A 16,371-nucleotide genomic window follows, 5' to 3' on the forward strand; every position below is an offset into this window, starting at 1 on the left:
TTTCCGGTCAACTTTTCCTTGAACAGCCTGAACAAACATTCGTTGAACAACCCCAAAAGTACAGTCAATTTGTATATTTCTGAAGTCAACTACAGCGCTAAACTAGGGCAGTCAACACTGGTCAAACCAGAGGTCAGATCACCTTGATTTTTGTGCCAACACTTGTGGCCTGCCTAGGAGAGGCAACCACACCCAATCCGCACTTCTAGAAGGTCAATGCTAGTCAAAGAGATGACCTTCTACCCTAGCGTCCTTCTTTCTGTGTCTTCCTTGCCCTAGGACGTCTTCCTTTAAGCAACACATGTGTGTGAGAGAGAGAGAGGCTCCTTTTATGCGTAGGAGAGAGAGAGAGAGAAGATGAGTGAATTGAATTGTCAAAATGAGGAGAATGCTCATTGTATTTATATGCAAACATTGAGGTTGAATAGACGTGATTGTTGGGCTTCTGAGCCTACATAAGTTTGTTGGCCAACCTTGACAATTTGTCCATAATCAAAATAAATTAATATCTACATAAATACTTATCGGAACCAGATGATATTTAGATCAATCCTACACCTCGCGATGAGAGGAATCTAGGAAAAATATCAGAAGCCATAAATAATGTGATCCACATGGATTTTGGCCCTAGTTTCGAATTTTGGCCCTAGTTTCCAATTTTAGCACCATTCGAGGTAAATCTTCTTTTGATTGCATTTGGCTTTTTGTTGGTAGATTTAAGTGAATATAAGTAGCATATTCTTAAACTAACTCATTCTTGTAATCGAGTGTAGACTTCTCAACAAAATGTGCAGGACGATACCAGAAGAAGCGGTTGAGGAACCATGACTCTCTATTTCAGTACTCAAAGTCCACATGTGGATTGGCACTCAAACAATGCAATGGGCAAGGAATCACATGCTGCTAGATGGGGAGATTGAGCCAACCATGAGAAGAACACATCCGATCTCAAAATATTTGCTCTCCTTCCTTTAGATACAACATACACTAAGTTGGGGTTTGGTTACGAGGTTGTTCATCAATTCGAGCCAGCAGTTCAAACCAACTTGTTTTGAAGGAATAATATTGTTCAACTGTTATAAATTGCTATTTTTAAGTTTAAAGTCTAACTGCAATCAAATTCCTATTAAATGCACGGATGTAATTTGTCACGCAACATGTTGGACCTTTGAAATATTTACCGTGACTTAAGTTCTAATAGAAGTTTGTTATGACACTCTTGCTTTGAATTCCAGTTGAATGTGTTGAATGGGAAGCTGATGCTCATGTTTTAACTGTGATTGCAACCATTTCATTACTGTAAGTTTAAAATCCCCCAGGTGTGGCTGGGCCCACCCATCTAGGTTAGCTCTATATTTTTCATTGACAGTGTCACTGTGAAACTAGTGCAGTTAGTTTCCTTTTCCATTATCAGTCAGTTTAATTGTGTTGTTTTGTTTGATTGGTTAGTGCATACAGGTGTGTGAATGATTGCGAGGTGCTTGTTATTGACATAGTGGCAATTATATTTTGGCATGAACTTTGTGTGCCTTCCAAACCAGAGTTGTACCATTACCTTGACTTACTCTCATCTTAGACACATCATATGGTCGCTTGCTGAGTAGATGGAATTAGTACTTGTGGACAATGTTGGAATAAGTCTTTAAACTCTTTAACACAATCTTAATTGATTAAAGACAGGCTCGGTTTATTTGCCAAACCTACCTTTGTTTCTCTAGGAAGACCGACTCGAATCAATCCCTTGACTGAACTGTAGCACGAAGTAGGCAACCCAAAATAGCGAATGTTGCATTGATTGTTCAAGATGTTATAACATATTTGGTTGGAATGAATTGAATTAATGACCAAGGTAGGAAGTTGCATTATTTGCATAGATGATTGATTGGAATTCATTTCGTTTCATTTCATTCAACAAACTATCAGGTCAATGTGTTGTGGGTTGGTAACAAAACATTGCAGGAATGATTTGTGTGTGATTAGCTACTAAAGACCAATTCTTTAGTTTACCTCCCCTGTTCATGCAATTGCCAATTTCATTAGTCGACTGAAACGATTGCTCTGCCCTATTTTTGTGCAATAATTAGTCTCATTTGAATGATTGATCTTTTCTTGGTTCATAAGGTTCTAGTTATCCACTGTGTAGTTAAATCATTGCTTAAATTTGCAACAACATATTGGTTGTGAGTAAGGATATTCATAAGTCAGGATTGGTGTGATCCCATAAAATATTTAAGTACAGTTCCTTGAATTTGTGTGATTACATAGCTGGGTGTTAAGCAGAATCAACGTTAAGATTGCTTTCATTAATCAAATCCTGTAAGTAGTTGATTTGAAGATGGGACAATAAGTAAGTAAGTGATAGAGTAAGACAGAGTAAATCCTCCAAATTAGTACTTAACTCCTGAGTCTTGATAAGGGAACATTAAGTACAGAATGATTGTTTGATCAAAGTGCTGCTAGGATAGACTACTCATTTGCTTACAAGTTGGATGGTTATAAATTGCTTCAGGAATGAATTGTTATTTACAATCAAGAGTTTAATCAGTTGGGTAGTTATTAGTACAGGTTGTTTGATTATTTCGAGTAAGAACTGCTATTATCATAGGATGTTTGTTGAGGAATGATTGAGTGTTTTTTTACATAGAAATTCTAGTACCAGCACACAGAGAATTGAATAATACTGTTTGGTGTGGATAAAAGCTTGTTTTCGAGAGATACATAGTTTGAGTACAAATTTGAATACTGAAATTCGTAAAGGTTTTAGATTGAATTTTATTTTTGGGTTTTCTCTTGACAATTAGATGATTTGATTTACAAATAGTTATCATTCCATAAATTGTAAAAAAGGAAATCATCAAACTTTGACCTAGCCCTGAACAAAGAGAGCGCAAGGCAATTTGTGTTTACGAACCCCGGGTTGACAATTAATATTAAGGGATTTAATATGACCATTTAAATCTCTCAACAACCATTATTACTTTTAGTTTTTCAGTTTCCTTATTTGTAGCACAATTTACTATTTTTGGCAGTTTTTCTGGACCCAAAAAACTTCCAAAAATAGTAAATTGTGCTACAACTAAGGAAACTGAAAAACTGAAAGAAACAATGGTGGAGTTCCAAGTGGAATAGGCGGGTGGCCACCAATATCCACCTGGATCAACATGAATCCTAGTTGGCAATTAATGAAGGAAACTATGAACAATTAATTTACGAAACATCTAGATAGATTGTTGGACATACATGGTTTTTTTTATGTAGACTAGGTTGGAGATATGTATAATAGAATATCTACAAGTGGGTATGTATTTAACCTATTTGGAGGAGTTATCAATTGGATGAGCAAGAGATAGTCTACAGTGACACTTTCAACTACAAAATTTAAACACATGGAAATCACTCATGCAAGCAAAGAAGCAGTTTGGTTACAAAGGTTTCATTTCAATTATGGGGTTGGTACAACAATATAAAGTATAAATTATATAAGCCAATATGCATTTTTCTTGGAAAGGAACCGTACTTATCATTTGAGGACAAAGCATATTAATATTCAGTATCACTTTGTGAGGGATATGATTGAAGACAAGGTGTTATTGGTAAAGGTAGAAGCTTTGAAGAACGTTATAGATGCGTTAATAAAATTTGTGAGCATTGAAAATTCCTCTTGGTGTAGAGAAAAAATGGGCATTACTACCCTGAATTTTTTATTGTGTACTCATGATTCCCCCTTTATGCAAATAAAACAACGGGTGGGAGATCTTGGGTATGTGTTATATTCTCTCCACGACTTATATGCACCATGAAAAGGGGGGTTTTCATAACCCCCCTTGGTTAGGTGTATGTAATGGGGTGAGATACCCCTTACAAAAGTTTTAGGGCAACACCCCAAACAAATTTGTTTGGGAAAATTTTTTGCATCAAATTTTTTGTTGTTTTTGGCCCATGATTTTTCTAAAACCAATTTTGTGGTGCATGGTGGTTTTTCCCATGCTTTTATAGTTTTTGTTAAATGAATAGGGTTTAATTTGTGATTCATGTATGCCATGGGATATAAATTGTATTTTAATATTGTAAAAAAAATATAATGAAAAAGAAAGCTTGCTAATTTCTTCAGTTTTGGGTTTCCAAGATAAAATTTCTATGTAAATGTGTGTGTTTTACATTGTATGTTTTCTACTTTTTTTAAAGAATCTATTTGTAGCAATTAATATTGTAGGGTTAAAACTTATAAATAATAACTCAAGGGTATTCACTCTAAGATCAAGAAGTAGCGAGTAATATTAGGAGGAGTCATGCTAAGATCAAACAATAGAGGGAAATAACCATGGAAACATAACAAAGGCAACAAAAAAGAGGAAACAGTCTGTAATTCGATGAAAATCCTTGTCGTTAGTTGATGTTCCGTCATATCAAGCCCTGAGGTTCCATTGTATCGGGCCTCAGGTTATCAACTCTCAGCATATCATGGCCTTGGGCTTTGGCCCTCATCACATTGGGCTCATCTAATTTATTCTTACATACAATTGTTTGAAATCTAATATCTGCTAGATGATGCAAAATCTGATAATCAAAGCCATTAGTTAATGACCTGTCATATCAAGCATCGACAATCTGAGATATCACACCTTAGGGTGTCGAGCCTTGGCCTATCAACCATATCAGCCTTCACCCTATGGACTCTAGCACATATCAAGTTCATACTCTATCGGGTGTAGGTCATTTGGCTTGTCAGCCACATAAACCCTCAACCTATCGGTCACTTCTCAATGCTAAAACTCTATGAACCTCCAATAATCTAACAGCTAGTAAATGATATAGTATTCCAAGTGGCAGTAATGATGTATGGTACCAGGTGGTGCCAGATGGTGAAGAGTGTGACATTAAAACAACAGTGAATGACAAATTCTAGGTTTTTTGACATATTTGGAAGGTTGACTAGACTAATGGAAAGTGACATGTGGCAAGTCCTGATTGGCTCCAATAGATGATGTGGAAAGTACAATGGAAGGTGAGGTGGCATGGTGAGCCATATTAGATTGTAGGTTACCAAACTTCCTAAACTAGTTTATCTTTAGTCTATGGGTTCCATTGATATCCAATGAGGTTCAGCTCTAGGTCACAACCCCCAATCGTAAGGTGCTAAGCATCAACACCTAAGAGCTTCACGTGTCAGTACATTGCCATATCAACATTTGAAAATAAAGGAGTAAACTTGATCTATCAATATCTAATAGAGAATAGTTAGAGGTCATGGCGCCAAGTCATATGGAGGTAAAGGTGAAGCACCTAAGGTCTGTGGGCCTTGGCATATTGGAAAATTAAGAAAATAATTGAACTTAAGTCTCTTGATATCCCGAGAAACTTAAGTCATTAGTTAGGAAACATTGATCTCAATCTAGAGGGGTATCAACTTATTTCCGTATTGGGGAATTGGGGAAAGAACTGCAAGCTAAGTATTCTGATGTTTGATATGCTTAAGTAGTGGTCATAGCACATGATCACAAAAATAAAGAACGAACCCTAATAGGTAGTGGCATATCACCATAATATATATGAGGTCCTCGTATGTAAATCTATGACCATGTACATGAGTGAATGTAAAGGCGCAAAGACTATAACATTGGACAAAGAGGAAGATACATTCAATAGAGTAGAAGAGCAAGATTTTTTGTGTGAAAGGAAATTCTTCATTGTGCTGGCAAGCTGTGTAGGATAAGACTCAGTCAAAGCGTAATACCATGGGTAATAATGTGGGTTGATACCCATAGTAAAGCTAGGACTCATGGAAGAATTCATGTTGTATAAATACATGATTATACAATTGGTGAAGTTGTTGATATGGTGTAGATGTAAAGGAAGTGTAATCAAGATATCAAGACATTGTAAAAGGACAATGAGCAAGGAGTATGAGTACAATGAAATCTATGTGAGTGTGTAAAATAAATAGTAAGATTGAGAGATACAACAAATACATTTGCTAAGTGACAACAAAAACTAGTGTGAGTATAGAGGGGGCAAAGAAAGAGCAGAGCAGGGAGCATATTAGTTTGCAACAAACATAATTCAAATCAAAGATCAAGAGGGGATTGGTGTTCCCTATAGTTGGGTGCGTACAACATTTGGGGATTGGTGTCTCCTATAGGTTGGAGGTTGTAAATTTGAAAGGCGATAGGTGTCTTCTGTAAGTGGGTGCTTGAAAATCTTGTAAGTGTAGGTTGGTGCCTACAATCATCATCTAATGAAGATATTTTTTATGGTTTTCTCCCTTTTTGGTTTCCACATTAAATATATCATGTTACATGTGTTCAATTGATTATGTGTGGCTTATCTTTTTTTTCTTATTTTACAATAGTGAAAAATCATAAGTATAGAAATAGAGTTATGAAATAGTATGAAAAATTATAAATATTGGTTCACGACCTCCCTGTACCCTCCTTGATTATTTAACAAAACCATATATCTATATCTATATATATATATATATATATATATATATATATATATATATAGGCCATGGAAATTATTTGCAAAACTTTTTCATTCTTCTTCCCCTCTTTCATTCTTTCTTTCTTTTTAAAATGGGGTTTAGACATTTATTTATAGGAGTGAATATGGCATTTCAATTCATGAGAGTATTAGTCTATGTTAAATAATAATCATTTATTGTAAGAATATATGTCTAAGTTATCATTAGTACAATAATACACATAGTAGATGATATATCATATCTTTAGTAAAGAATATAACTTATCATTATTACATGTTAAACATTACAAAAACTAACTATGATTATCATTGCATTATTATTATTTATTATATAATAGTCACTATATCATAAACCTAATTGTAATATACTTTAGATATATCGCAATAATAAATATTTCAATACATGAATAATCAACAAACTACCTAGCCCCAAAAGTTAGTTCAATTTGTTAAGTTCCTCTTTAAGCACATTGCTAATGAAAAGGAGGTCACATAACTAATTAATATTTAAGTATTTATAATTAAATATTAATAAAAATATTAAATCGAATTTATAAAAAAAGGTAAATAATTAGTCAATATTTTTAAATTTTTAAATTAAATATTATTAAAACAAAAAGTTAAATTTTTTTTATGTATAACACTTTTGACATGCTAATAAACTTTGTAAATAAAATTTGAAAAATATAAATATAAATAAAATTTTATTATAATTTAAAATTCTTAATAAAATCTTATTTAGTTTTATTGAGTATATCAAATCATCAATTAACATTTAAATCCCAAATTATTTAATATAGCGATGTGTATCATCACATTTTAACAATAAAACCAAAATCTAATTAAAAAACGCACTAAAATGAATGAAATTAAATGTTAAAATCAACATATATATGCTCAGAGAAGAAAAAAAACCTAACAATTTCCCAGTGCAATCTGACAACAATAATTCATAATCATCACTATGCGTAGAAACCATGGAAGTATAAGCTGCAGTGGAATGTAAACAAGCTTGACCAACTTGTGTAGAAAGAGACACACACAAATTGAGTCTCAGGCAAGGGAATGACATCAGAGCATTTATCAAATATAGCTTCTACTTTTGTTCAAAGCATTTATCAAATATAGCTTCTACTTTTGTTCATATCCTTTTGCGTTCAATATAAAACAAATTTTCTAAGTCTAAGTCTAAATTTGCTGGTGGAATAACGAGTTGAAGTGATCGATGGGATCAATAGGAATATGTACATCTGAAGCAGATGGTATATATATTTAGTATATCACCAAAGATGAACTACAACCATTGTTGGAGCATCTTTAACCTGCAAACAGCTGGGCAATTTGAAGCAGGTGTCCATGGAGCTCCAGAGGGGAAGAAAAGAAAGGGCTGTGGTCGGTATCCATGCTAAGGACCTTATCCGGAGGCCACATCTTGATCAGCGCTTCCTGTTTATCCAACTGTAAAACTCTGTCCTGCAAGGTCTTTATATAAACTCTTGGAACCTTCATAAATTCTTCTGAGGTTGCAGTAAAACTGGCTGTCTGGATTGCCAGCAATGGTGTTGGTCTTATCAGCAGTGAGGCCAGAGCAGCATCCTGTAATTTGAATATACCCACATCAACATTTAATGAAAAAAATAGTTATTGGGTTTTAAGTGGCCTCTATAAATACATATCCAGTTGGGTTTTGGTGGAAATCACAGGGTACTGATTGAAAACTGCATAAATTCAGATGGGTTATCCTTTTCTATAAAACCCACATGCCTTAAGTGCTACTAAAATCAGGGAGTTGTTTTCTTGTGCTATCCTGATAGATTTTATACCTCAGGTGGGCTGAGTTGATATAGAATTTCTTGTTCCAATTCTCTATGCACCATTGCGCTTGTTGGTGGGTGTTCTGATCCAAGGCCATGGTAAAATTCATATTCGTTTAATAGGCCTGGAGTTCCCTGCACAGATTGAATTAAAAAAAATTCATTTCCCTACCTAAACAAAGAAATACACACATATATATATATATATAACTGTTCATAAGTATATGAAACATGTTTGGATATCGTTTACCATTCAATTCAGTTTGCACAGAGAAAAAGCTACATATATAGTATTAAAAATGTTTCATATCTCTACATATATATAAATGTTTTGTATGCTTAGACCCACTCTCATACTTCTATAAAATATAAAGCGAAACCTGCAGACAAAAAAAAGAAGCCAAGGTGGGTCTTTAAAATCGTCCCTGAAGCTCAGATCGGAACATTAAATAACAGTAATTGCTTTGGATTCATAAGGTCAACAACCTGCTGGACATCTTGGTCTGTACAAAACCCATGAGACAGCATGGTGGCTGCAACATAAACTGCAACAGCAATCTTATGGCCAAACACATGGATTGCATGTGTCAAACTCAGTCCTCCAGCACTGTGGCCAACCAGCACAACCTACATCAATCAACAACAGATAAATATACCTAATAACTTCACAATTTACATGGTAACTGAATAAGCTTCTCTGTGATGGGCAATTGAATCTATGGTTATTGCAAACCTTCTGAGAGAGAGATATTTCTGACAGTATGTTCATCAGAGGCCTATCATAATCCTCAAAGGAAGTGATTGAATTAGGATCCACAGTGTTCAGGCCTGATCCTGTGAGATCCATGGCGGTGACCTTATGCCCAGAGTTTTGCAGAAGATGGATGAGTTTGTACCAGCACCAAGCTCCATGGCCTGCACCATGTATCAGCACAAAATGGAACTTTCCATGTTGATGGTTATGGCCGCCATTTTCCATTGCAGCCATCAAGCGTCTCCTCCTCTCTTTGATAGTGATGCAGTATAATGAGGCTTTTTGTAGATAGCCATGGAAGCAGAAGGAATGTATGATGGGTTCTGATTGTAAACACTGTTGCTAGATTGCTGGGTCATATTCCTAGCCCAGCAAAAGTGGTGTGTTATTATGGAGTCAAAGGTTGAAATATGGCTTGGGTGAGGTCTAAAGTAAGTTGGATCATTTTTTGATTGCAAGAGGTTTGAACTAATTTGATTGATTGATTAGTTGAAATTTACCAGTCAAAACCCAGCCATAACAATACCTCAAGATATATGTATATGCTTAATTTAGGAATATACCACAACACTAATTCCATGATAATGAGTTCATGGGCTCCTCACTGTAAAGATTTGTACCAGTTTTGTAACTTAAAACTGGACTTAATTTAATAGAAAAAAAATATTAAAATCGTTGGAGTATTGAGGGAGGACATGGAAGATAAACATAAAAGATAGTTGACTCTAGTTATCTTTTGGATTTTAATTGGCTATTTGATTCAAATCTTGATTTCTTGCAGTTAAAATGGTTTTTTAACTGCATATTTGGATTCAGCACCCTGAAAAACCCCTGGGACGCTTTCATTGTGCAGAAACTAGCTATCAAACTTGCGATTCCAATAATTCCTGCGGGATTTCGACAGGAAAAATCCCCAGGAAAGACTTTCAAAAAGTCGCGTTATAGACAACTGCAAATAATAATAATAAATAAATCCTTTTTCCATGCATTTTAAAACCAAATAATAATAATAAATAAATCCTTTTTCCATGGCATTTTAAGTCAATGGCGGACTCCAAGAATATTTGGGAACCTGAGAGACATAAGTCGGATTCCCCAATCAACTTAAACTCACTGCTTTTTCCATCGAATTAAAACCATCCAATGACCAGATCGTAGTGGTGGATAGATTCCCCTTCTGATGAGACCAACCAATAGGGAGGTATTCAAGTTTCATTGAATCAGTATGAGTATAAATGGTTAGTTTCGCTTGACCTTTGATGGGATGTGTTGCAAATAAGCCTTCCATGAATGACAGTGATGGCCATGGTCAGAAAGAGTTGCGTGTTGGTATGTTGCAATTTATGAATTTCCTATCTTGACTTTCTAAGTTCAATATAGCGTTGAATCAAATAGCACGATTGAGTAGTAATGGCTTATTTTGGTATGTGGAAGCGCTCAAGGCTTCTTTGATTATAGAAAGATAGACGGGATGGCTGTCATTTTTTAAAACATTCAGCATTGTATTGTTTTTTAAAGAGTGAATAGGTTATTTTTGGGCTTTTTATAATTAGTTTATGAGTTAGTCAGGTATAATTTTTTGTATTGGAATTAAATTTTGCTTTTACAGTAAACTTTATTTGAAAAGATGTAATTTTTAAAATTATGAAATTTATTATAATTTAAAAATAAGTTAATTTATATGAGTAAAATGGTTTTTGTTGTTTCAAATAATTAATATTTTTATATTTTAAAGAGATTAATTTTTCATTAATTACAAATAGTTTTAGATCAAATTTTAATATTAAAGCTGCTTTTAACTTGAATAATATTTCTTGTAATCATGGCTAAAGTTACTTTTACTGAAATTATATACTTTTTAATTATATATAAATTTAATTTTATAAGTAAAAGAAAATATATACATTATTATACATAATTTTTAATTTCTATTGTATTTTTAATTCTTTTATTTTATTATTGAATTGAATTTTTTAAGTAAAATAATATGGTAAATAATGTCTAATAAAAAAACTAAATTCAATAAGAACATCAACAAAAAAATTATCATTAACTTTTGTTTGGACTACATCCAAACCACAATTGAAAATCCAAACTCACTTTCTTATGGGATGCTTTTTTCTTTTGGATTACATCCAAATCACAATCACTAGTGAGTCAATCCAACACGCTATATTATGGGATTTTTTTGGTTTTTTCATTACTATGGTGTTCTAGCTTTTTTTTTCAAGATGGAGAGGATTTTACAAATCTTGAATATTAAGTATTCTTTTAATAGAGGATGCAAATGTCATTTATACTAAATTATGTAATTTGTATGGGCTTCCAAATAGGGATTTATAAGGGATGAAATACAAAATCAAAAGGTCACTAAATGTAAAATTAGGATTCATGAGAGGTGAAACAAAAATCAAAAGGCTTTCTTATCTAACTAATGTTGTTACATGAGGAGTAATTAGTGCTTCCACATCCCATCAACATAATACACAATTGCATGTGACTTAGTTGGTAAGAATCGTTGCGGATTGTCATGTGTAGTGTCCTTTATGTGTCAAGAAAGGTGTTAAACCATTTAATGTACAAGTGTTGGTTTTTGACAACCAAAATTATTAAGTGATCTTAAAATGATACATTATCTTAGAAGCAAGAGTGTCTCAACATTTATAGCTTCTCTATTTATTACCATCTTAATTAATGAAAATTCAAAATATGTTGTGCCAATGAATTTTACCTTGGTGGTAGTGTTTTCCAGTAGTAGTCATATAATTTGTTTCAATTAATATATCACTTGAAGTCTATAGTTGTACCATGTTTTGGTCACTAATATTGTGCTTTTAAGAGTTTCAAGAGCTTATTATATTTAAGGAAAAAAGGATCCCCTTGAGCCACTTGTTATTATTTATCTCTCAACCGGCACATTACTAAGTCTTTGACGCATGCTTTATCTTGAAGAACTATTTCTTTATTTTCTCGTATCCTTACACTTATATGTATGGTGAGATCTATATTTAATTTATATATTATTTAGACAACCATTAATATATTTATACAACTCACTTATATATATATATATATATATATATATATATATATATATATATAATTATAATTTATTAAACATGTATCTATTAAATGTTTAATTACTAAATGTGCATAATGAAAGTTAAGAAAAAAAAAAACAACAAATTTATATAATGGTAATAATGTGAAAATGCACATGTTGTCAAGATATGATAACCCAAATATATAATCATATTTAAAAATAAATCAATACGTCTAACACGTATTTATAGAGAATAGTTGTATATAGTTCAAGATTACATGATATTGTATTCCCAACTCATATTATGCTATGTTTATTTAGATCATTGTAAATATGAAATTTGTGAATATTTCACAAAGTCTATTATTAAACTAACCCACTAAGTCCATGAAATACGTATCGTCTCCCAAGGTCTCATTCTTGTCATGAAATCATTACATGTATTAAATGATCAATCATATATATCAAACAATTCTCTCCTAATAGCTATATATTTGACTTGCATAAATAACATATACTCCATATAACTAACATTAATAACATGTATATCACATCATCCAAAAGAATATTCATAAATAGTAAATACATATTAATATAATAAAATTTAGTGCAACAACTAAATCATACATCTACTACATTATGTCTTATTCCTTGAAATTGTAACTAGGTTTGGTCTTCATAATGTATATCTATCATTGTTGTATTTATTATAATTTGTCAAGCATGTTCTTTATGTTAGAGTCAAAAAGAAAATCATTTTTTCCATGTGTGATTTGGACTTTTATAAGAAAAAGAAAATTGCTTTTTATGTGTCTTTTGTTCAAATCTCAACTGCCAAGTTGGCCCTCCAGATGACAAATTGGCTTAGCCTTTAGAAGCACCCTTTGGGATGAGGAAACTACTATACATTGGAACCATTACTCCGTCATTTGAAAAGCAATTCACACTTCATTTGTGGAAATAAATTTGGGTGTGTGACATGTGAATCTGAAGCACAATCTGAGGCACATTCTATGTGATTAAGCGAGCTACCTTAAGCACTATTCTTTTGTGATAAAGCGATTTTTCCTGAGGCACACCTTTCTGTGATCGAGTTTCTTGAGGCACACCTTTCTATTTTCAAACAAGTTTTCAATGGCAACATACTTTTGTGTTATCTGAATTATCTATAGCACCATAATTTTGTGGAATTCAAGCTACCAATGACAATATTTCTATGGAATTCGAGCTACCAGTGACACTGCATCTCTGTGAAATTTAAGTTACCTATGATGCTACATCTATGTGGCAAACTTATAGACAAACATATGGCATCTTGTGGACAAACTTCATGTGGACAGTTTGATGTGGGAGCATAGGACTCAGAGCGGAAAATCTCCCAAATTATTCCAAAAAATCCAAAAAAAATCTACAAGCAAGGGAGTGGGGTCCTTTAGCCTGCAATTTCCATGTTTTTTTTAGTTAAAATTAGGATAAAGTAGGGAAATAAAACATGCTATTTATGCTAAGCTGTAGTAAAGCTTTTCAAGCTTTAAATTAATCTGTAAAGCATGTTTTTCTTTGTATTGGATAAGGACGAGAGGGCCTATCCTTAATTATAAATAAAATGGCAGCGAAGCTCTCATCAGACAGAGAGGAGAGGGACGAACGCCATAGTATTATCTTGGAAAATTTGTTCTCTCAGTGTCTCTCATTATTGACTTTGCCGCATGCATGAATAGACTGTTGTATAGTGCGATGGTGTTGAATGGTTCCATTTCCATACGCTACAAATGATGTTTATTAATCATTGACTTTATTTCCCTTTCGTTTTATTGTTTATATAGTCTTGGAATTCAATTGCGCATATACTCTGGTTATAGCAAGAATTCTTGCGACTTTTCCATTAAGTAACTGTAGCCGCCCTGAGACTTTATAACTAAAAGTTTCAACCATATCAGTCCGAGATTATATCAGCGTAGGGAGGTCCTTTGAAAGATTAGCTGCGTGCTCAGCGTACAAAGCCTTTCGGGAGTCATAGCGTAACAAGACGAGTTCTGAATTTAGGAGGCGAAAAGACATAAATTGTAATAGATACATGTCGCTGAATCCGTCAGTTCGGGGGTATAAAAGTTGTCAATTAAATGGACTAGCGAATAACGGAACTAGCGATATATTAGAAGGCCACATATAATTGTATCGGGTCCGTTGATGAAAGTCTTTGTTTGAACAGTCGCCGGCTTGCATATATCGGCCAAACCAACGTAAGGGCAGAGATATATATAACGATAGTGAGTTATATATGTATATTCAAGCTTTGCATGCTGGTAAGACTCCACTTACACTTATTGCGATGCGATCTCGCATCGGCCCAAAAAACGAAGGGAACCATAATGGTTATATGTAGTTATGTGAGCGTAATGAGTTTGGGCGTGTGGATTACTTGCCAATACGAGGCTGAGGTGTAACCACAATATAACGTGGCATATGTGTATTGTGTTGTATTTTTGAGAGTTCACTGAAACGCCATTGTTTGTTAATGAGCCTTTGTTAATGGAGCCGATAAAGTTTTTTAAATGAAACACCAGTTTAATGACTGATGCGGCCAGAGGAGAAGATAGGGAAGTCAATCGAGATATTGAAGAGCTTACTGGCAGATTGGGAAGGTTGACTCTAACGCCTGCAACCCCGCCATCATTAGTGGTATCAGAGCCATCAACTGACATTGAATTGAATCTCAGGAGCAGAAGAAGGATGGCTTTCAGAGTTGGAAGAGGACGAGGACGTGGTGGAAGAGGACGACCTGCTGCAAATGCTGAACTAATGGCAACCGTAGAAGAGCTGCGAGCTAGAGTGGATGCATTAACTTCACATAGAAATATAGATGATGGAGACGTTAGTGAGCCTGAAATTGAAGCTGCTGAAGAAGAGGAAGCTGTACATGTTACTCCTGAGATGAGATTCTTTCAGTGAGTGTTAAAATCCACAGCCAGGCCATGGAACCAATTAGTATCAGTATACCAAGGAGGATTGAATCCAGAAGAATTGATCGACTCGATTAACAACATGGAGAAATTCTTCGATTACGAAGAAACAAAAGATGAGAAGAAAGTAAAGTTTGCGGTCACCAAGTTAAAAGGCCATGCAGCACTCTGGTGGGATGGTGTGCAGGCAGAAAGGAAGAGACTTGGTAAGCAGGCAATCAAGAACCGGAGCCGAATGGTAGCAAAGTTAAGAGGTAAGTTCTTGCCAAGTAATTATCAGCAAACATTATTTAGAAAAATGCAAAATCTTAGACAGAGAGCTTTAACAGTAAAAGAGTATACAGAAGAGTTTTATAAAGTGAGCATAAGAGCAGGAGAAACCCAAGACACAGATGAGAAGGTGGCTAGATATATGAATGGCCTCAGGATGGACATTTAGGATGAGATAAGTTTGTTGTCTCCTAAAATAGTAGAGGAAGCTTATCAGATAGCGCTGAAAGCTGAGGAAAAACTCATGAGGAAGCAGTCTGCCAGAGGGAGAGAGACTTTCAAAGGAAAAGGAAGTCAAGGTGGTAGAGGAGGATCTACAGCACCTAAAGAAGGAGCTAGCAGTAGCTCAACCCAGCATGCACCCACAGGAGGTGATGCAAGAGGCAGAGGGAGCTTTTCTAGAGGAAGAGGAGGTAGAGAAATAAGATGTTACAGATGTAACAAGCTGGGACATAGAGCTTTTGAGTGCCCAGAGAATGCAGACATAAAGCAGAGGAATGCAATTGTTGCTCCAACTGAGGGAGAGATGCCAGTGGCAGTGGTAGTAGAAGAAGAAAATTCACCAGAAAGAGGGGAATCTCTGGTTATTAATAAAGTCTCACTTAAGCCGGTGAAGGAGGTGGCTGCTGAACCGCCACAGAGGAAAACTTTATTCAGGACAGTGTGCAAAGTCCAAGGGAAATGTTGTCAGATGATCGTTGATAGTGGCAGCACTGATAATTTGGTCTCTACAGAGGTAGTGGAGAAATTGAAGCTGAAGACAATGAAGCATCCAACACCTTATAAGGTGTCATGGTTACAAAAGGGACATCAACTGTTGGTAAGTGAACAGTGTGAAGTGGAATTTCAAGTGGGCAAGTACAAAGATAAAATTGTTTGTGATATCATGCCTATGGATGTGTGTCACATATTTCTTAGAAGACCTTGGCAATATGACAAGGGGACCATACATGATGGGAAGAGAAACACCTACAAGTTTGGAAAGGATGGTATCAATCATACATTGTTGCCTCTGCAAGAAGAAGATGAGCCGGGACAGAAGAC

The 16,371-nt window shown here is 34.6% G+C and overlaps 1 protein-coding gene across 1 annotated transcript; it reads right to left on the reverse strand.

The window, feature by feature from the left end:
- Window positions 1–7,481: 7,481 nt before the first annotated feature.
- LOC149244280 (methylesterase 17-like) lies at window positions 7,482–9,444 on the reverse strand. Its single transcript, XM_089367958.1, has 4 exons — window positions 9,031–9,444; window positions 8,784–8,924; window positions 8,307–8,432; window positions 7,482–8,079 (listed from the first exon to the last, which is right to left on the reverse strand). Exons 1-4 carry the CDS (start codon window positions 9,283–9,285, stop codon window positions 7,801–7,803), a joined length of 801 nt encoding a protein of 266 aa, XP_089224084.1. The 5' UTR covers window positions 9,286–9,444; the 3' UTR covers window positions 7,482–7,800.
- Between the last annotated feature and the right edge of the window lie 6,927 nt (window positions 9,445–16,371).

The sequence above is a fragment of the Pinus tabuliformis genome, chromosome 8 (genome assembly GCF_031772625.1).
Source record: "Pinus tabuliformis cultivar Carrire ecotype Pingquan chromosome 8, CPIR1, whole genome shotgun sequence".
NCBI lineage: Eukaryota > Viridiplantae > Streptophyta > Pinopsida > Pinales > Pinaceae > Pinus > Pinus tabuliformis.

What these genes read in the sequence shown, in the direction of transcription:
- LOC149244280 (XM_089367958.1), bottom strand. Translation starts at nt 9,285, where the DNA reads ATGGCTGCAATGGAAAATGGCGGCCATAACCATCAACATGGAAAGTTC. An exon ending in CAGACCAAGATGTCCAGCAG is followed by an intron (nt 8,433 to 8,783) that starts GTTGTTGACCTT and finishes CAATCTGTGCAG; the next exon opens with GGAACTCCAGGCCTATTAAA. An exon ending in ATCAACTCAGCCCACCTGAG is followed by an intron (nt 8,080 to 8,306) that starts GTATAAAATCTA and finishes TTCAAATTACAG; the next exon opens with GATGCTGCTCTGGCCTCACT.